Below are 22,088 nucleotides of genomic sequence, written 5' to 3'. Positions count from 1 at the left end.
ATATTTGTTTTATGCTTAATTGATCAAAATAGCACAAGGGGATTGGATCTAGCATGGTAATGAGGAATTTCACTTAACATCAATCTTTATGCAGAACCACAACCAATCATGATAATTTTCAATCAAAAGCCAATCTATGTTTTACCCAATCCAAAATCTTCCAACTAATCCTACATGACCATACTTTAAGTGTTGTATACCTCCTTGTCAATAACTTTATGTAAAACAAAACATGCGATGTCAATTACGTTACTGACATCCTCAAAGAGTCATTTGTTCAATATTTCCAAACTAGTTGGTAAGATATCAACTGCAATTTCTTTGGCGATTATAAAAATCCCTTTTGAGTTACACAGCTTACCACTAAAATATGATTTGTCATAATGGAATTGAAACTAATCAGCCTAGAAATCCTTGGCTCTGCCTCACTGGCATATTTAAATATTGGCACCGCTCTTTAAATATTGGCAACTCCCTAACTCCAGGAATCCGTTAAATACGTAAACAATTGGCATGCAGAATACAACCACCCCAGTTCTTCACCAACCTTTTCAGAATGAGCAGCCTGATTTATTTTCAGAATTCATAATCAAGAGAAATGAACTTTGCACATTTCGTGATGTCATCAAATGCAGCATGGAAACAGGTTTTATGGCCCATTGAGTTTGTGTTGGAAATAGACAATAGACAATAGGCGCAGGTGGAGGCCATTCGGCCCATCGAGCCAGCACCGCCATTCAATGTGATCATGGCTGATCATTCTCAATCAGTACCCCGTTCTTGCCTTCTCCCCATACCCCCTGACTCCGCTATCCTTAAGAGCTCTATCTAGCTCTCTCTTGAATGCATTCTGAGAACTGGCCTCCACTGCCTTCTGAGGCAGAGAATTCCACAGATTCACAACTCTCTGACTGAAAAAGTTTTTCCTCATCTCAGTTCTAAATGGCCTACCCCTTATTCTTAAACTGTGACCCCTTGTTCTGGACTCCCCCAACATTGGAATCATTTGTTCTAACTCCATTGCTTTCTCCCCAAGTTCCCATCGACTCCATTAGCTTACTACAAAGAAATACCTATCATCTTTCCATCAGACACACAACAATGTTACAGAGTGCTTAATGCTTACCTGAGCCAGGACGTGGGCATTTTTCACAGTTTTTACCCCATCCTTTGCCCACACGGCTACAGCAGCAGATCTGTTTTGCAATTTGCTGAGAGAGAGGCAGAGAACAGTTTCCGTTGGACAGTGATCTAAAGCAGGGTCCCAGCTTTGCAGAAACTGCCTTATCCGCTGTAAAGGATAACAATTATAAAGTTAAATAACAATTTGATTCATAGGTGGACAGGACTAAAGTTATCTCCAACATCCCAACCCACTCAACATTTGAAATCTGGAAAGCCTTTTGTCTATTATTTAAAAACTAAGATAAATAATTAAGCTACGGTACACAATAAGCTAAGACAGACAATATCAAAGCATGGGGTACTAAGTATCATGCTATTTATAAAGTGTGATGGAAACCGTGTTTAACTACATGGTAAATTAATGCCAAATGTAAGTAACTAGTGCCTCAGCGCTAGATTTGATAGCCTGGCAAGGATGATGACCAGTGAATATTGCAAAGATATCAATTGCTGGTGCGTTATCAGTGTCTTCAGATGCCAACTGTACGTAGTCCAGTCCACAGGAACAGGCCCTCTGGCCCACAATGTCTGTATATAAACCAATCTCATCTGCCTGAATATGATCCATACCCCTCCATTCCCTGCATAAGCATTTGCCTATCCATAAGCCTCTTATATCTGCCACTATCATATCTGCCTTCTGGCAGTGCATTCCAGGCAACCACCACACTCTGTGTAAATAAGTTGCCCCTTTCACATTAAAGTGATGTCCTCTAGTATTTGACATTTCCACCCTGGCACAAAGGTTATGATCATCTACTCTCATTATGTTATATACTTCTATCAGGTCTCCCCTCAGCCTCCAAAGGTCCAGAGAAAAGAATCTAAGTTGGTCCAACCACTCGTTATAGCTTATACCCTCTAATCCAGATAACATTCTGGTAAACCTCTTCTGCACCCTCTCATAGAGTCATAGGGGTACACACATTGGAGACAGGCCTTTCGGCCCAATTTGCCCACACTGGCCAACATGTACCAGCTCCACTAGTCCCACCTGCCTATGTTTGATCCAAACCTGTCCAATCCATGTACCTGTCTAACTGCTTCTTAAATGTTGGGATAGTTCCAGCCTCAACTACCTCCTCTGGCAGCTTGTTCCGTACACCCACCACCCTTTGTGTGAAAAGGTTACCCCTCAGATTCCTATTAAATCTTTTCCCCTTCAACTTAAACCTATGACCTCTGGTCCTCGATTCACCTACTCTGGGGAAGAGACTGTGCATCTACCCGATCTATTCCTCTCATGATTTTATACACCTCTCATCCTCCTGCACTCCAGGGAATAGAGTCGCAGCCTACTCAACCTCTCGCTCTCGTCCTGGAAACATCCTCTCCAAAACCTTCAAATCCTTCCTGTATTGGGGTGACCAAAACTGTATGCTACACTCGAAATACAGCCTAACCATGGTCCTGTAAAGCTGCATCATGACTTCCTGACATATACTTAATGCCCTGATCAATGAAGGTAAGCATACCTTACATCTTCTTTACCCCTTTCTACATATGTTGCCACTTTTCAGGGAACTGTGGACTCAGACCCCAAGATCCCTCTGTATATTAATGCTGTTAAGTCATTAACTGTATATGTTCCCCTTACATTCTACCTCCCAAAGTGCAACACTTCACACTTTCCAAAGGGATCTGTGCTGGAATCTCTGTTTGCAATATATATAAATGACTTGAACGTAAGAAAAGATGGGGGTCATAGAGTCATAAATGGAGTGTTGGTAACTTTGTTGAAGCCATCAAAATTGGTGGAGTTATGGACACTGAAGAAGGTTGTCAATGTATGCAGTGGGCTTGGGCAGCTTACAACCCAGCGGTGTGAATATTGATTTCTGTAACTTCAAGGAACCCTTGCTTTCCCTCTCTCTCCATCCTTCCTCCACCCCTTCAATGTCGGGAGCCACGACCGCCCCGACGTGCAGCAGCAGCGGCAGCGGCAGCGTCTTCGCTCGCACCGGATCGCGGGGCTTGGGTCGGCCCGCTGCGGACCTTTCACCGTCCGGCGCGGCCTGGAACGTTGCAAGTACAACAGCCTGACCGCGGGAGAAGACGGCAGGGGAAGAGAAAAGACATTCTGGCCTTCCATCACAGTGAGGAGGGGACTGGAGGAGACTCACTGTGATGGATGTTTCTTTTTTTTGTGTTTGGTGTTGGTTGGGGTTGTGTAATTTGCTTATTTTATTGCTCTTATTGTTGGACTGTGGGTGACGAAATCTCGTCCAAAAAACTTGTTTTTTGGATGACAAATAAAGATATCCTGAATCCTGAATCCTAGTTCTCATACTAGTTTCACTGTCCTACTGTGCTTTTCACTGTATATCGTTACGTGTGGAAATAATAAACAATATAATACTATCAATATTCAATATTTTTAAGTCCGAGTATTTGCATAATTTTCAATAGAAACGTCTGTTTGGCCCAAAATGGGCACTCAGTGCAGAAAATAGGCCTTCATGGAGAGAGATGGTGTGGTAATATTATCTGGAAGGGCTCGAGATGGTTGGGTGCAGTACCTAATAACCCTGAAACTGAGTTTCCTAAGTTCCAGCTTGGAATTTTCAGAAAGGCTAGTACACTGAGGGAATTAAAAACAAAAACTTGATTGAAATGTTAGCTATCCAGAGCGTCAATGTGCCAGAGTTCAAGAGCTTTCATTTTATTGTTTTTAGGACACAGGCAACATTGGCAATTGGAAAGATGGTGATTATATTTTAATATGCACTTCAACCCTGATTGGAGCCCACAGAGTCCCAACTGCAATCTAAAAGCACTTTTTGAAAAGGTACAATCCCAGTAAAACATGTTCCGACCTATATTCTTACTCCCAAGATAACAAAAATGGTCTATTTTCCCTTTTTTAATTTCCAGGCCTTGGATTTTGTATTAAAGATAAAAATAAAGCAATTGAATTTGAAACATTTTCTGCACGATTTTCTTGCAGTTGTAGAACTGGAAAACACAAAACATATTATCAAAACTGTATGTGAAGTACCCAACATGTGCCTGTTTTGATTGTATCCAGACATATGACCAAATTTAAATGGTAGAAAATAAAGAGATTATTACTTACAGATGCAGTGGCTCCTGGACGTATCCAGCATATATCCAGGATTACAGGTACATCTGTAGCTACCTCTGGTATTGAGGCAGTTAGCATTTTGACACAGTCCTGACATCAGGCATTCATTAATATCTGGGATTGAGAAAAAGACCATTTTATAACTTGGCACAGAAGAATATGTTATGTCAAAATGATTTATTTTAGCCTCAGCTTGACAGCAGAAGTTAAGGAATCAAGAGAAGTCGCTAAAAAGTTGAGGACATTGACAGAATTAATAACTCTTGACATTCCACTCGCAACAAAATATAAGACATTTTGCTTAGTAGGCACTGCTCACCTGACTTTTGTAAATTTTAACATGATTTAATCATATGCTTCAGTAATTAAAATTTCACAGCTTGACCACAACACATCGGGTGGATCTTCAGAGAGTTGTGAAGTCATACATGACTGAAACAAGAATTTTGACTGGGCGAGCATGTGACAACCATCAAAGATCCATTTAGGACAGCCATATATTTTATTCTCCAGAGTCCCATGAACTTCCCCATATTCTGCTGCTCACCTGCACACAGAAGCCAGTTTACAGTGGACAATAACCTATCAACCCGAGAAAGACACAAAATGCTGGAGTAACTCAGCGCGTCAGGCAGCATCTCTGGAGAACATGGATAGGTGATGTTCCAGGTCAGGAGTCTTCTTCACACTAATAAAATAGGAGTGGCAAGACAAGGCATGGCCAGTAATAGTTGAACACAAGCGAGGGGATTTTTTGATAGGCAGATAGTTGGACAAAGGCCAAAAATGAAAAGACAGTTGCAAGCCCAAAAGGATAAAGAGTTGAAAATGGTTAAACTTTGGGACTGAAAAGTTACAAATTGTGTAACAATTGGAAACAATGGAGGGGGGAAAATTGGTGAACCGGGGTTCAGTGGAGGGAAGCGGTGATGGGGGTAGGGGGAAAGAAAAGCTACATCACAGGGGACAGACTATCGACTGACATCCACTACAAACCTACCGACTCTCACAATGATCTGGATTACACTTACGCCCACCTTCCTCTTGCAAAGGGACTAAAAGCCACTCTCAATTCCTCCATCCCTGCCACATCTGCTCTCAAGATGAGGCTTTCCATTTGAGGACATTCGAGATCTCATTATTTAGTGAATATGTTTTCTCCGAGGCTGTCATAGATGGATCCCTCAACCCCTCTCCTCTTTGTCCCATACTTCAGCTCTCGCTCCCTCTCCCCTAGAAGCAAGAAGGATAGAGCTGTCCTGGTCCTCGCCTTTCACTTCATCAGCCTTTGCATCCAACACATCATTCTCCAGCATTTCCGTTACCTCCAACGAGATCCGTATTTACCATGGAGAAAGATATGGATGCTAAAGAACTTGATGAAATTAATAGTAATGTATTGAAGAGAGTACACATTACAGAAGAGGTGGAACTGAATATTTAAAAACACATAAAGGTGGATAAATCTCCGGGACCTCCAAATTATGACAGGATCATAAGGGATCCATCTATGACAGCCTCGGAGAAAGCATATTCACAAATTTGAGGAAGGATATTCTTGCTATTGAGGGCGTGCAGCGTAGGTTCACTAGGTTAATTCCCAGAATGGCGGGACTGTCGTATGTTGAAAGGCTGGAGCAATTAGGCTTGTATACACTGGAATTTAGAAGGATGAGGGGGGATCTTATTGAAACATATAAGATAATTAGGGGATTGGACACATTAGAGGCAGGAAACATGTTCCCAATGTTGGGGGAGTCCAGAACAAGGGGCCACATTTTAAGAATAAGGGGTAGGCCATTTAGAACGGAGATGAGGAAGAACTTTTTCAGTCAGAGAGTGGTGAAGGTGTGGAATTCTCTGCCTCAGAAGGCAGTGGAGGCCAGTTCGTTGGATGCTTTCAAGAGAGAGCTGGATAGAGCTCTTAAGGATAGCGGAGTGAGGGGGTATGGGGAGAAGGCAGGAACGGGGTACTGATTGAGAGTGATCAGCCATGATCGCATTGAATGGCGGTACTGGCTCGAAGGGCTGAATGGCCTACTCCTGCACCTATTGTCTATTGTCTATTGACCTGATCGTGTACCCGAGGATGTAGCGGGAGGCTAGGGGAGAAATTGTGGGGCCCAACAGACCTATGTGTGATGAATGACAGACATGGGTAAGATGTCAGAAGACTCATGGATAGCCAATGATGTGCATCTTATAAAGAAAAGCTGAAAGAAAATATCTCGGAACTGGACCTATGGGTCTGTCTCCATGCTGTATTGCTCTTGACACTATAATCTATATCCATCCTTCTAATTCCCACTGAATATCAGAAGGCCTACAGTTTAAACACATCAAAAGTAATTGCCCCTTTCTAATTCCTAAATTCTATCCATATAGCCTCATTGGCCAATCCATCCAGGCATCCTTCCCTAGTACAGCTGTAATGCTCTCCCTTTTTCGTAGTGCAACACTCCCTCGCTGTCTGCATCTCTTTTGTCACACCTAAAGCAGTTAAAGTGTAGAATATTAAGTTGCCCGTCCTGCTCTTCCCTCGAACATATTTCCATGTTTGCAACAATATTATAATCCCAATACATGCTCTCAGCTCATCCCAAGAAGCACAGGCGAATCCCCCTGAAAGGATAATGAGCCCTTTCAGTTTAGGTGCAACCTCTTTAGAGAACGATTATTTATTTATTTTGCTGAAAAGATGTTTCCACAAAGAGAATAATGCATAAAGATAATGAAGGATAATTTGAGATTTTGTTAAGTTTATTGTCTACATAATAATAATATAAGGATGGTACTATTTAGCTAATATTTAATCTACATCTTGTATTCTCAGTAAGAGATTGGAACAAAAGAAGATATGTAAATGTTAAAGATTCCACCTGTTTTATTTTTCATACAAAATATATTTTAATTTCCTGTTTCAATATCCAATTGAAATCAATGTCTTGCCCGCAGACAACTTATAGCACATGCGTAAAAACACTACTTCCTCCAAACAATTATTTACTGACTGAAACTTTCCTGAAATACATTCCTAAATATCTAAATATCGGTAACATCTTTAGGTCTTTTTAATAATAAAATTAGCTTGTTCACATTCCCTTCAATCTTCTCACTGCTTACAACTGTTTTATAGCTCACCTTGACAATATGTCTGGTTCATCTTTTTGTAGCCGAGAGGACATTCAAAATGGCCATTTTGTATAATGGGACGAACTGAAGAATGAAAGAAAGAAGTGATGATTGTTGTTGTTAAATCAGGACATAAATTATGAAATTTTAGAGATATGAAGATTCCTGGTAGGCAGGAATAAAAGTTGCAGTATTGGCACCTTCATTATAAATATTTTATTTTGCAATTAACACTATCATTTATCGAGATTCTGAACCAGGACTATGGCTCTGAAAACCTTCCATAAGATACAATGCACTGGAAAATCTATAAAGCAAACCTTATAATTTTGTTTCCCCATAAAGTATTAAAAGTAATTTGGGAGATTTATAGTACACATTTTCTAAAGCTTTTCAAATAAAAATGTTGTCACTTTTACCGCATATGTATTGCTACAGGATTAAAATTGCATGTGAAACAGATGAGACTATGTGAATATTATTCCGGTTATATTCAGTAAAAACTCTGCTGAAACCGAGATGCATCTATCTATATATTAAAACTCTCATTTGTTTGTTTGTTTGTTCGTGAACTACAGCTAAAACGGTACACGATAGCGCGACAATTTTAGGCCCACCTTACTCACCGTCATCCCTTTGGTGCTAATGGAAGAAGTTTCATTGAAATCAGAGTTATATTTTTAAAGTTATTCACATTTTAAAGTTTAAATCTATCTCCCAGGGAGGATGGGGGGAGGGAGGGGGTTGGAGGGGGGGGAGGGAGGGAGGGGAGGAGAAGGATAAGGAGGGTTGAGGGGGGTGTAGTGGGGTGGGAGGCGGAGGGGGAGGGGAAGGGGAGGGGAAGGAAGGGGGGAGGGGAAGGAAGGGGGGAGGGAAGGAAGGGGGGAGGGAAGGAAGGGGGGAGGGAAGGAAGGGGGAGGGAAGGAAGGGGGGAGGGAAGGAAGGGGGAGGGAAGGAAGGGGGGAAGGAAGGGGGGAGGGAAGGAAGGGAGGAGGGAAGGAAGGGGGGAGGGAAGGAAGGGGGGAGGGAAGGAAGGGGGGAAGGGGGAGGGAAGGGGGGAGGGAAGGAGGGGGAGGGAAGGAGGGGGAGGGAAGGAGGGGGAGGGAAGGAGGGGGAGGGAAGGAGGGGGAGGGAAGGAGGGGGAGGGAAGGAGGGAAGGAGGGGGAGGGAAGGAGGGGAAGGGATGGAGGGGGAGATGGAGGGGGAGATGGAGGGGGGAGATGGAGGGGGGAGATGGAGGGGGGGATGGAGGGGGAGAGGGTGCTGCACCAATGCCGGAGAGGTTTGGGCCCAATGGGTCCACTTGGTCTCGTATATTACTAAAACTCTCATTTTGTTTGATTGTTGCCCCGTATGTTTGTTCCTCGTTGATCCCATAGCCAAATCGGTACACGATAGCGCAACAATTTTAGGCTCACCTTATTCACCATTGTCCTGAGGTCTGTATTACCCAAGTTTCATTCAAATTGGTCATATTTTTAAAGTAATTGACATTTTAAAGTTAAAAAATTAACTTTTCAACTTACCCTGGCCATTTTCAGCGTTCGACGTCACAATGGGACCCGCCCTTGCGATGGGAGTGATGGCCAATGAGGGGGGCGGGACCCGCCAGAGTGACGGGAGTGGTGGCCAATGGGGTGGAGGGGGGGCAACAAGATGGCCATCGCCGACGTTCACCGCCGATTGGCGCCGTTCGCAGCAGAGCTGAAGGAGAGGCTTCGAGTCCACGGCTAGCTCTGGCTGCAGTGCTGGCGGTACGGGGCCGAGGTGAATGGCTCTCTCTCCCCTTCCCTGTACCCCCTCGCCCGCCCACGGCCCCGGGGCACACTCCCCGTACGGCAACGGGTCCACGGATCGCCAGTTGGGGAGGCTTGCCAGGCCAGCAGGATTGTCAGTTGGGGGAGGTTTGCCAGGCCCGCCGGAGAGATTTGAACCCGATGGGTCCAAGTCAGTCTAGCAATACACCAAAATCAAGTGTACAATTCAGTTACACTAGCTTCATTTTCACTTTTAGGAAAAGTACAGCAGTAAAAGTGCCAGTAGTAGGTTAGGTTTGAAAGATACAGTGCAGAACCAGGCCCTTTGGCTCACCATGTCCGCTCCGACCAATGATCACCAGTACACTAGCACTACCTTACGATATGATACGATACGACTTTATTTATCCCAGGATGGAAATTAATCTGCCAAGTCATAAAAAGCACAAAATACATGAAACATGAAATTAAAATGAGTGGAAAGGCTTTGGGGATGTGCAAAGATTGAGGAGATGTGAGGGGGGGGGGGGGGGGGGGGAGGGGAGTCAGTCTTAGTCTACCTCATGACAGAAAGGGGAGGAGTTGTAAAGTTTGATAGCCACAGGGAAGAAGGATCTCCTGTGGCGTTCTGTCCTGCATCTTGGTGGAACCAGTCTGTTGCTGAAGGTGCTCCTCAGGTTGACCAGTGTGTCGTGGAAGGTTTGAACTGTATTGTCCAGGATGCTCTGCAGTTTGAGGGGCATCCTCCCCTCCAAGCCCACCTCCCATGAATCCAACTCCGCCCCCAGGATAGAGCCAGCCTTTCTGATGAGTGGCAGGTGGTAGGAGACAAAGTTATATCTGAAGTCCGAGGTGTAGATGGTGAACAGGAAGGGAGAGAGGACCGTCCCCTGTGGGGCCCCGTGTTGTTCACTACCATGTCCGAGCCACAGTTCTGTAGCCTGACATATTGTGGTCATCCAGTCAGGTAGTTGGTGATCCAGGAGACCAATGAGACATTCACCCCCATCTTCATCAGTTTGCTCCCTAGCAGTGCAGGCCGGATCATGTTAAAAGCACTGGAGAAGTAAAAAAACACGACTCTCACAATGCTTCCCTCACACACACTACAACTTACAATTTTTACCAAAGCCAATTAACCTACACCCTGTACATCTTTGGAATGTGGGAGGAAACTGGAGCATCCAGAGAAAACCCACACAGTCATAGGGAGAACGTACAAATTCCATGCAGTCAGCACCCATAGTCAAGATTGAATCCAGGTCTCTGGCGCTGTAAGACAGTGACTCTACTGCTGCGTCACTGTGTCGCCCGATTAGTCAAGTCATGCCAGAGTATTTTTCTTCCCATTGTAAAAAGATATGTTCAGAATAACAGATGGTCAATTTACTAATACTTGTACAGCATTTCATAAACATTATCAAATATATGGCTGGAGTGACTGTTTAAAACTACTATATAGCACTTGAGCAATCCATTCGCATACAGGAAATATGTTCAAGAAAAGACCCAACCAGGATGGTCCTCTGAATGTAATGTGACTTTTGCAAAGTGTGTTGTGATGATTAAATATTACTTTTTAATTATTTCCTAGTCATTATCAATCCAATGGTACAGCAGAACTGGGCCTACCAATGTTTGCAATAGCCCATTAATTAAATTACCACATCACATAGAAATAGACAATAGACAATAAGTGCAGGAGTAGGCCATTCGGCCCTTCGAGCCAGCACCATCATTCAATGTGATCATGGCTGATCATTCTCAATCAGTACCCCGTTCCTGCCTTCTCCCCATACCCCCTGACTCCGCTATCCTTATGAGCTCTATCTAGCTCTCTCTTGAATGCATTCAGAGAATTGGCCTCCACTGCCTTCTGAGGCAGAGAATTCCACAGATTTACAACTATCTGACTGAGAAAGTTTTTTCTCATCTCCGTTCTAAATGGCCTACCCCATAAACTGTGGCCCCTGGTTCTGGACTCCCCCAACATTGGGAACATGTTTTCTGCCTCTAACGTGTCCAACCCCTTAATAATCTTATATGTTTCGATATGATCCCCTCTCATCCTTCTAAATTCCAGTGTATACAAGCCTAGTCGCTCCAGTCTTTCAACATATGACAGTCCCGCCATTCCGGGAATTAACCTAATAAACTTACGCTGCACGCCCTCAATAGCAAGAATATCCTTTCTTGGAGACCAAAACTGCACACAGTACTCCAGGTGCGGCCTCACTAGGGCCCTGTGCAACTGCAGAAGGACCTCTTTGCTCCTATACTCAACTCCTCTTATTGTGAAGGCCAACATTCCATTGGCTTTCTTCACTGCCTGCTGTAACTGCTTGCTTCTTTTCAGTGACTGATGCACTAGAACACCCAGATCTCGCTGTACGTCCCCTTTTCCTAACTTGACACCATTCAGATTATAATCTGCCTTCTTATTCTTACCACCAAAGTGGATAACCTCACACTTATCCACATTAAACTGCATCTGCCATGCATCCGCCTATTCACACAACCTGTCCAAGTCACCCTGCAATCTCATAGCATCTTCCTCACAGTTCACACTGCCACCCAGCTTTGTATCATCTGCAAATTTGCCAATGGTACTTTTAATCCCTTCATCCAAGTCATTAATGTATATTGTAAATAGCTGCGGTCCCAGCACCGTGCCTTGCGGTACCCCACTAGTCACTGCCTGCCATTCTGAAAGGGACCCATTCATCCCCACTCTTTGCTTTCTGTCCGCCAACCAATTTTCTATCCATGTCCGTACCCTACCCCCAATACCATGTGCTCTAATTTTGCCCACTAATCTCCTATGTGGGACCTTGTTGAAGGCTTTCTGAAAGTCAAGGTACACTACATCCACCGGCTCTCCCCAGTCAATTTTCCCAGTTACATCCTCAAAAAATTCCAGAAGATTAGTCAAGCATGATTTCCCCTTCGTAAATCCATGCTGACTTGGAACGATCCTGTTACTGCTATGCAAATGCTCCGCAATTTCGTCTTTTATAATTGACTCCAGCATCTTCCTCACCACTGATGTCAGACTAACTGGTCTATAATTTCCCGTTTTCTCTCTCCCTCCTTTCTTAAAAAATGGGATAACATTAGCTACCCTCCAATCCACAGGAACTGATCATGAATCTATAAAACATTGGAAAATGATCACCAATGCGTCCACAATTTCTAGAGCCACCTCCTTAAGCACCCTGGGATGCAGACGATCAGGCCCTGGGGATTTATCAGCCTTCAGTCCCATCAGTCTACCCAACACCATTTCCTGCCTAATGTGAATTTCCTTCAGTTCCTCCGTCACCCTAGGATCTCTGGCCACTAGAACATCTGGGAGATTGTTTGTATCTTCCTTAGTGAAGACAGATCCAAAGTACCGGTTCAACACGTCTGCCATTTCCTTGTTCCCCATAATAAATTCCCCTGCTTCTGTCTTCAAGGGACCCACATTTGCCTTGACTATTTTTTTCCTCTTCACATACCTAAAAAAGCTTTTACTATCCTCCTTTATATTATTGGCTAGCTTACCCTCGCACCTCATCGTTTCTCCCCGTATTGCCTTTTTAGTTATCTTCTGTTGATCTTTAAAAGAGTCCCAATCCTCTGGCTTCCCACTTTTCTTTGCTATGTTATACTTATTCTCTTTTATTTTTATGCTGTCCTTGACTTCCCGTGTCAGCCACGGGTGCCTCTTACTCCCCTTAGAATCTTTCCTCCTCTTTTGGATAAATTGATCCTGCAACTTCTGCATTATTCCCAGGAATACCTGCCATTGCTGTTCCACCATCTTCCATGCTAGGGCCTCCTTCCAGTCAAATCTGGCCAGCTCCTGCCTCATGCCTCTGTAATCCCCTTTGCTATACTGTAATACTGACACTTCCGATTTTCCCTTCTCCCTCTCAATTTGTAGAGTAAACCTTATCATATTATGATCACTGCCTCTTAATGGCTCTTTTACCTTGAGTTCCCTTATCAGATCAGGTTCATTACATCCAGAATTGCCTTCTCCCTGGTAGGCTCCAGTACAAGCTGTTCTAAGAATCCATCTTGGAGGGACTCCACAAACTCCCTTTGCTAAATAATAATTTGTAGTAAATTACAAAAAGCATTATCCCTTATCCCTTTTCCCTATCTTATATGTTATGATCCAAATCGCTTATATACTCATGATGGTTTCAAAGACCAATCTGCTAACAATCCAAAAGAGACAAAACTTCCATTGACTGACTAGTTCACTTCTTTCCTGCAGTCATGCAGTAATTTTGTGGTGGGGAAGCCTTACAATGAGGTGAATTTCACTTCAATAATATTCCGTGAGCAGTAATTCAAAGGAATTATATGTTCATAACATATGAATACATTCCTGGTGGGGAAATTTAAAAAAAATCTTCCTCGCACTTTCTCTTCTGTAGTTGACAAAACAAACCCTATATTTACGTTAAATACCATGTGTAAACAGAAAACTACTGCCTGTTAAGTCTACTTTACAAATGTTTTGTGAATTCCATAACTCTGTGGACATTTTAAAAAAACCACAAGAGGTCAAACATATGTCTCCTTCTCTGTCTGTCACACAACATCACAGCTTGTGCATTCACAGATTTCAGTTTCTGTCAAAGTATAGAGGCACAAAACACTACACATGCTGGAATCTTGTATACAACACAAAGTGCTAGAGTATCTTTAGAGGACCTGTTTCCGACTGTGCAGTCACCTAGCCTTGCCATCCAACCCATTAACATATGTACAACAGGTATTACTTCACTGCAGATACCAACCACTACAGCAAATAAAGGCACGTGTTTGACCAGGGCAGCACAGTGGCGCAATGGTAGAGTTGCTGCCTTACAATGCTAGAGACCCAGGTTCAATCCTGACTATGTGTGCTGTCTGTACAGTGTTTGTACATTCTCCCTGTGGTTTTCTCCGGACGCCTCGGTTTCCTCCCACACTCCAAAGATGTACATGTTTGAAGTTTAAGACCGGTAAGGAGGAGGGACAAGGATGGCAAAGTAAAGGAACCTTGGATGACCAAAGAGGTTGTAAATTTGGTCAAAAAGGAAAAGGAGGTGTATGCAAGGTTTAAGAAGATTAAATTAGACAGGGCCTTTTGAGGAATTTAAAGGAAGGAGGAAAGAACTCAAGCAGGCGATTAGAAGGGCCAATGGTGCCACAAAATGGCTTTGGTGAGTCAGATTAATGAAAATCACAAGGCTTTTTATACCTACATTAACACTAAGAGCAGAACCAGAGAGAAGGTTGAACTACTCAAAGATAAAGGAGAGAATTTGTGCTTAGAGTCTGGGGATATAGGCGAGATATTAAACGAGAGCCACTGATATAAATTTTAGGAAGGTGCCACACCAAAGTTTCAGCCAGATAAATGGGTGACTGCCAGGTGAGACAGGCAAGTAGTTAGGGAGTTAGGCAGAGGTTTGAAAAATTGGTTGTAATCTGAGGATTATTAGTGAAGTAAGAAATAGAAAGAAAGTGCAGTTTAATACATAGCTGAAGAGCTGGTGCAGGAGGTATGGTTTCAGATACATGGATTAATGGGCTCTCTTCCAGGACATGTGGGACCTATACAAGAGGATTGAGTTGACGTGAACTGGAGGGGAACTAATAAGATCATGTAATAGGAGCAGAATTAGGCAATTTGGCCCATCAAGTCTATGCCATTCAATCATGGCATATCTATCTCAGCTTTCAAAATACCCTTTGAGTTGGCTTCCACAGCCTCCTGTGGCAAAGAATTCCACAGATTCACCACCCTCTAGCTATCCTTCTCATCTTCTTCCTAAAGGAATGTCCTTTAATTCATTGGGTGGTGCCACCAGCAATGGCTGCCTTGCCAACAGTCTGTCTGTCTTTTCTTCTGTTTTTGTTATTTTAAGTATGTGTTAAAAGTATATTTTAGTGTTCTTTGGTTTGTTTTATGTGGGGGATGGGGGTTGGGGGAAACTTTTTTTCAATCTCTTACCTCGACGGAGATGCGAGATGCGTATCTCCGTCCCCACTGCGGCATAACATCGAGGAGTTGCCGACCTTTTCTGGGGACCGGCCTGACGTTTCATAACACAGACGCAGCGCGGACTTTAACATCGCGGAGTTTGCGATCCTTTGCTGGGGATCGACTGTGATGAGCTCAAACCGCGGGGCCTGTGGACTTTAACATCGTGAAGCCCGGGGTCTCTGGTAAGAAGAGGCCAACTCGGGAGCTCCATGCCGCGGAGAGTTTCAACCGTCCCGACACAGGGAGTTTCCATCATCCCGACATGAGGGCTTCGGACCGTCAGCTGCGGCGACTGCAGATGGTTCAACAGCCCCGACCGCGGGTGAACAACGAGAAAAATGATTGAACTTTATTACCTTCCATCACAGTGAGGAAGGTAGAATCTGCTGTGGTGGATGTTTATGTTAAATTTTATTTTATGTGGCTGTATGTCTTGTTGCTTTTTACTTAGTATGGCTGTATGGTAACTCAAATTTCACTGTACCTTAAATGGTACATGTGACAATAAATTGATCTTGAAATCTTGAAATCTCTTAATTCTGAGGCTATGACCTCTAGTTCTAGACTCTCCCACTAGTGGAAACATCCTCTCCACATCCACTCTATCCAAGCCTTTCACCATTCTGTATGTTTCAATGAGGTTCCCCCTCATTCTTCTAAACTCCAGCGAGTACAGGCCCAGTGCCGACAAACGATCATCATACATTAACCTATTCATTCCTGGGATCATTCTTGTAAACCTCCTCTGGACCGTTTCCAGAGCCAGCACAGCACGTTCTTCCTCAGATATTTTTTGGCAGCCAACCAGCAAAAGCCCTCTTTACTGCCACTCTTTGCCTTCTGCCATCCAGCCAACCTGGTAACCATGCTAGTATATGTTTTTGGCTCCATGGGCTCTCGTCTTCCTTAGCAGCCTTACGTGTGCACCTTAACAAAGGCTTTCCGAAAATCTAGGTAAACAATGTCCACTGACTCTCCTTTGTCTGTCCTACTATTTACTTCTTCAAAGAATTCCAGCAGATCCATCAGGCAAGATCTCCCCTTCACGAAACCATCCTGACTTTGGCCTATTTTATCATAAACTTCTAAGTACTCCGTAATCTCATCCTTTATAATGGACTCTAAAATCTTACCAACCACTGAAGTCAGACTAACTGGCCTATAGTTCCCACTATTCTGCTTTGCTCCCTTCTTGTACAGTAGGCTAATATTGGCAATTTTCCAATAGTTGCAGGGAACTATCCTTGCAGGGAATTTTGTTCTTGCTACTCAAGGGTTTAAACTAGAGTAGCATGGGTTAAAAACCAGAGCAGCAGTTCAGCAAGTGGAGGGACTGATGGGTACATACAGATAGATAAGTAAGTCTGAAATGGAGGACTGAGGCTTGATTGTCAGAGGGACAGGAGGCAGCTTTTCAATGTTTCAGATATGATAGGGGGAGGTAAAAGATGTGGAGGAATTGCATTACTAATCAGGAAAAATGTTACAGCTTCATTGAGAGGACATATCATAGGGCTTATCCACTGATGCAATATGGATATAGCTCAAAACAAGAAGTGTGCAATCACTCAGATGGGATTCCACCAAAGGGCTCCCAAGAGCTATCTGGAGATAGAGGAACAGATATTTACACAGATTATGAAAAGATGTAAAAACAATAGGGTTGTTGTCGTGGGTAACTTTAACATCCTCAAGATCGTCTGGGACTTCCTGAGTGCAAGAGGCTTAGATGGGGCAGAATTTGTTATGTGCATCCTAGGGTTTCTTGAAACAATATATAGACAGTTCAACTAGAGGAGGGACCATACTGGACTATATTGGGAAACAAACCTGGCTAGGTGACAGGTGTTTCAGTGGATGACCATTTTGGGAACAATGAACACAACTTATGTTTTCAGATAGTCATGAGAAAGATGTTTGGGCTTTGGAGGAAAGCACTAAATTGGGGAAGAGCAAATTGCAACATTATTAGGCAAGAGCTCGGGAGTGCAAATTTGGAGCAGCTGTTATTGGGCTGACATGTGGGAGTCAAATAAAGAACAGCTGTTGAGAGTTCAGAACTAGTATATTCCAGTAAAGAGTGTGGCAGGGATAGCAAGGTAAGGGAACCGTGGAGGTTTACAAGAATGATCCCAGGAATGAGTAGGTTAACATATAATGAGCGTTTGACGGCACTGGGCCTATACTTGCTGGAGTTTAGAAGAATGAGGGAGGACCTCAATGAAAGGTACCGAAAAGTGAAAAGCTTGGATAGAGTGGATGTGGAGAGGATGTTTCCACTGGTGGGAGAGTCTAGGACTAGAGGTCATAGCCTCAGAATTAAAGGCCGTTCCTTTAGGAAGGAGATGAGGAGGAATTTCTTTAGTCAGAGGGCGATGAATCTGTGGAATTCTTTACCACAGAAGGCTGTGGAGGCTAAGTCAATGGATGTTTTTAAGGCAGAGATAGATAGATTCTTGATTAGTGCGGGTGTCAGGAGTTATGGGAAGACAGGAGAATGGGGTTAGAAGGGAGAGATGGATCAGCCATGATTGAATGGTGGAGTAGACTTGTTGGGCCAAATGGCCTAATTCTGCTCCTATCACCTATGACCTTATGATGAGAAACATTGTACATTTGTTAAAGAAAAACATGTAAAATCAAGGAACATGAAATCAGACAGGACCGTTGAGGAATAGCAAGAAAAAACTCAAGCAGGGAATTAGGTGTCCAAAAGGGGCAATGAAATATCCTTGGCAAGTAGTATTTAGAGAATCCCAGTCACTTATACATACACTAAAATAAGAGGGTAGCTAGGAAGAAGATATAATCACTCAAGGTTAAAGTAGGAAACTTATCCTTTGTAAAACTAATTTGTTCTTTTTAGGGAATCATTCCCTGTCTGCACATTATCCATGCCGCTCCAATCTCTGCATATCCATGTGCCTATCTTAAAGCCTCTTCTAGGCAACTATCATGTACCTATCTTAAATACCACTATTGGATTTGCTTCTACCATCAGCCCTGGCAGCACATTCCAAAGTCCTTCCCCACTTTCTCCGCAACTTAAAACTCAATTAATTTCTAATTTTCCAACTCTCATGAAACGTCATCAATCTGAAACATTAACTGTTTCTCATACAGATGAAACCTGAACCACTGCATATTCCTAGCATGTTCTGTTTTCCAGTGTCAGTGGTACTTTGCTTTTGAAAAATGCTCGTCAGTATAGATGAAAAGAAGGATAACTTATTATTGACTTATCTCGATTTGAATAAATGGGGTTAAAATACAATAGCGTTCAGTCCAGACATACGTCCGGCAATCTGAGAGATATTCAGTAGATTCTGCTCCACTAAACATTCAGTCATAATTCTTAAAAACCTTTGTGGCTTACCTGGTTTTGGAGGACATTTTGTACACTTATGGTAACCCCATGATGATCCCACACTCCCGCAACAATCAGCCTGCTTTGTGAGACCTGGAAGTGGTTTTTCACACTATAATGCAAAGACAAAAAAAAAGATTTGAATTATTTTACCTCATGCCTTATGCATTTAAGGGGAATCATTTTCTTTTAAATAGTCAATCGTTTTTTGTCATGTTTAATGGTTGTTGATTAGACGGGCAGATGACGAATGATAACATAGATATGAGAAAAATGGTCAGTCACTATATAACTGCAGTTGTGCCCATTTAATACTCTTCTAGTAACCATAAAGCCACTTCATAATTTATAAAGACTCTTCACAATTTAAAATTATAATTCGCAATCTAAACTGATACTGCAAATTTGGCTGATCCAACTATGGAGTACACAATGTCTAGACTTGATTCTGCATATCAAAGTTAAAGATGTTTCTCGTAGCTTGGGCCAGCCATAAATATTTTCTTTGGTTCATTGATGTCAGCTATTCACTTTGATACTTTTCATTCTCTTAAGGGAGCAAGGGAAATAGATATATGCCATTTAGCAGAGGTGATATTCTGACTGAAGGTCTGTTATCAGTGGTATACTACAGGGAACAGTTCTGGTATCTCTATAAATGATACAGAGAAATGATTTGAACAAAAATGTAGGTGGGCTGATCAGAAAGTTTGCAGACACAAAAAGCGATGGAGTTGCAGTGAGTAAAATAAGGTTGTCAAGAGGTACAGCAGGATATAGATCAATTGGAAATGTAAGTGGAGAAATAACAGATGAAGTTTAATCCAGGCAAGTGAAAGGTGTTGCATTTTGAGAAGTCAAATGTAAGAGGATAGTATATGGCGATTGGCATTGCTGCACACAGGGATCTTGGGATGCTTCCATAGCTCTCAGAAAATGGTGGTACAGTAGATAGGGTGGTAAAATAGGCATATGGCATACATATAACATATATAACAACTACAGCATGGAAACAGGCCTGTCCGGCCCTACCAGTCCACGCCGACCATTCTCCCTGACCTAGTCTCATCTACCTGCACTCAGACCATAACCCTCCAATCCCCTCCTATCCATATACCTATCCAACTTACTCTTAAATAATAAAATCGAGCCAGCCTCCACCACTTCCACCGGAAGCCCATTCCATACAGCCACAACCCTCTGAGTAAAGAAGTTCCCCCTCATGTTACCCCTAAACCTTTGTCCCTCAATTCTGAAGCTATGTCCCCTTGTTGGAATCTTCCCCACTCTCAAAGGGAAAAGCCTACCCACGTCAACTCTGTCCGTCCCTCTCATAATTTTAAAAACCTCTATCAAGTCCCCCCTCAACCTTCTACGCTCCAAAGAATAAAGACCCAACCTGTTCAACCTCTCTCTGTAGCCTAAGTGCTGAAACCCAGGCAACATTCTAGTAAATCTCCTCTGTACCCTCTCCATTTTGTCGACATCCTTCCTATAATTTGGCGACCAGAACTGCACACCATACTCCAGATTCGGCCTCACCAATGCCCTGTACAATTTCAACATTACATCCCAACTTCTATACTCGATGCTCTGATTTATAAAGGCAAGCATACCAAACGCCTTCTTCACCACCCTATCCACATGAGATTCCACCTTCAGGGAACAATGCACAGTTATTCCCAGATCCCTCTGTTCCACTGCATTCCTCAATTCCCTACCATTCCCTCCCATACCTGCCTTCATTGATCAGAGCACTGTGTATAAAAGTTGACAAATCTTGTTGCAGCTGTACAAAACTTCACCCTGACAATATTAACAGAATAATGACAATCAAAGCAGGAGAAGGAAGAAGAAAACATTGAAGATGGGGTAGAAGGGGAGGATGATTATAATGATGATGATAACTTAAATGCTTCATTGCACGTCATTCCCCCAGTACAACTGCTGTGTCTGGCACCACTTGAGATGAGTACATTAGGTTAGGGAAATCCAAGTTAGATGGAGATATAACAGGCTTAAAGAACCTGGATAACAGGAGCACATATGTCCTGTGTGCTGAAGTTCATCAACTAAAGTTCAGCATTTAACACAATCATTCGCTCCAACCTCACCATCAAGCTTCAAAAACTGGACCTATGTACCTCACAATCTCCCTCTGCAAATGGATTGTTGCCATCCACAATCAGTCCAGATCAGGGACAACCTTCCCTCCCCATCAACACAGGTATACCTCAAGGGTGCTTTGCCCCCAACTCTATTCTCTTTACACCCAGGACTGTGGAGTTTAGCACAGCTCCAATGCCATCTACAAATTTGCCAATGACACCGCTGAGTCACGGATGGTGATGAATGAGCATACAGGAAACAGAGAGCACCTGATAGAGTGAAGCCGAAATAACAACGTCTAGCTCAGTCAACAATACCAAGGAGCTGTGTAGGAAGGAACTGCAGATGGTGGTTTAAACTGAAGATAGACACAAAATGCTGGAGTAACTCAGCGGGACATGCAGCCTTATCTGGAGAGAAGGAATGAGTGACGTTTCGGGTCGAGATCCTTCTTCAGGTTCAAACCAAGGAGCTTATCAGTTACTTCAGAAAGGGAAAGTCGGGAGACCACGTGCCACTTTTCTTTGGTGGGTTGGCGATGGATTAAATTAGCAGGTTTAAATCCCTGGGTGTTAACATCTCAAATAACCTGCTCTGGGCCCAGAACATAGATTTAATCAGGAAGAATACACGCCAGCGTCTACTAACTTAGGAGTTTAAAGAGACTCAGCATGATACTGATATACTACAGAAAGTATACTTACAGGTTGCACCATGACCTGGCATGGCAATTCCAACTCACATGATTGAAAGAGGCTCTAGAGATAGTCTATCATGGATCCTCTGCACTATCGATTGTATCTACATGAGGTGTTCCCTCAAAAACGTAGCATCTATCTAGAAAATCCTCACCATTCGAGCCATGCCCTTTTTTCAGCCCTTCCATGCGGCAGAGGTTACGGAAGACGGAGACCCACACTACTAGCTTCAGGAACAACGGCTTATTTTCTACAGGTTCTGTACTGACCTGAACAACCCTCAGCCTACCTCAGCAACAGAACACTGTGGACTACCTCTTGCACAAACATAAACTTGTTTTCTAACTGAGTTTTTGCACTATATTTTCCACTGTCATTTTCTTTTCGCTGTCTTGTAGAATTTACATATGATTTATGTTTTTGTGTGTTGTTTGAGTCTGTGGCTGCGATGCTTCTGCAAGCAAAATGTTCATTGTACCTGTATTTCAATGTACTTGCGCATATAACAATGGATACTTGACTTGAAAATACTTGACTTGTTGTGGGAGTTTGACAAAGTGGCAGGACATGGAGTGGCAGGACTGTCTGCACCTCTCCAGAGGTCTCAGATGAGGTACATGGTTGGGATTATTTCTTGGCAAGGTTGATATTGATGCAAAGTGAGTGAAGAGTGCAATGTCAGACCTACCTAACCAAAAACATGTAGTAACAAGGAGCATGGACC

The 22,088-nt window shown here is 43.1% G+C and overlaps 1 protein-coding gene across 4 annotated transcripts in view; it reads right to left on the bottom strand.

Moving 5' to 3' along the window:
• LOC144597455 (latent-transforming growth factor beta-binding protein 2-like) overlaps window positions 1–22,088 on the bottom strand; it is a 172,173-nt gene that overhangs the window by 68,173 nt on the left and 81,912 nt on the right. For all 4 annotated transcript variants that reach the window (XM_078406876.1, XM_078406878.1, XM_078406877.1 and 1 more), the window contains 4 exons: window positions 18,567–18,669; window positions 7,412–7,486; window positions 4,262–4,384; window positions 1,127–1,291 (listed from right to left, as the gene is read on the bottom strand). In XM_078406876.1, the coding sequence (XP_078263002.1) occupies window positions 1,127–1,291; window positions 4,262–4,384; window positions 7,412–7,486; window positions 18,567–18,669 (466 nt within the window). The remainder of the gene's footprint in view (window positions 1–1,126; window positions 1,292–4,261; window positions 4,385–7,411; window positions 7,487–18,566; window positions 18,670–22,088) is intronic.

This window comes from Rhinoraja longicauda, chromosome 10 (assembly GCF_053455715.1).
Source record: "Rhinoraja longicauda isolate Sanriku21f chromosome 10, sRhiLon1.1, whole genome shotgun sequence".
In the NCBI taxonomy this organism is placed as follows: Eukaryota; Metazoa; Chordata; class Chondrichthyes; order Rajiformes; family Arhynchobatidae; genus Rhinoraja; species Rhinoraja longicauda.
The sequence above is the reverse complement of the archived record's forward strand: the minus strand, read 5'-3'. Positions and strand labels throughout refer to the sequence as shown.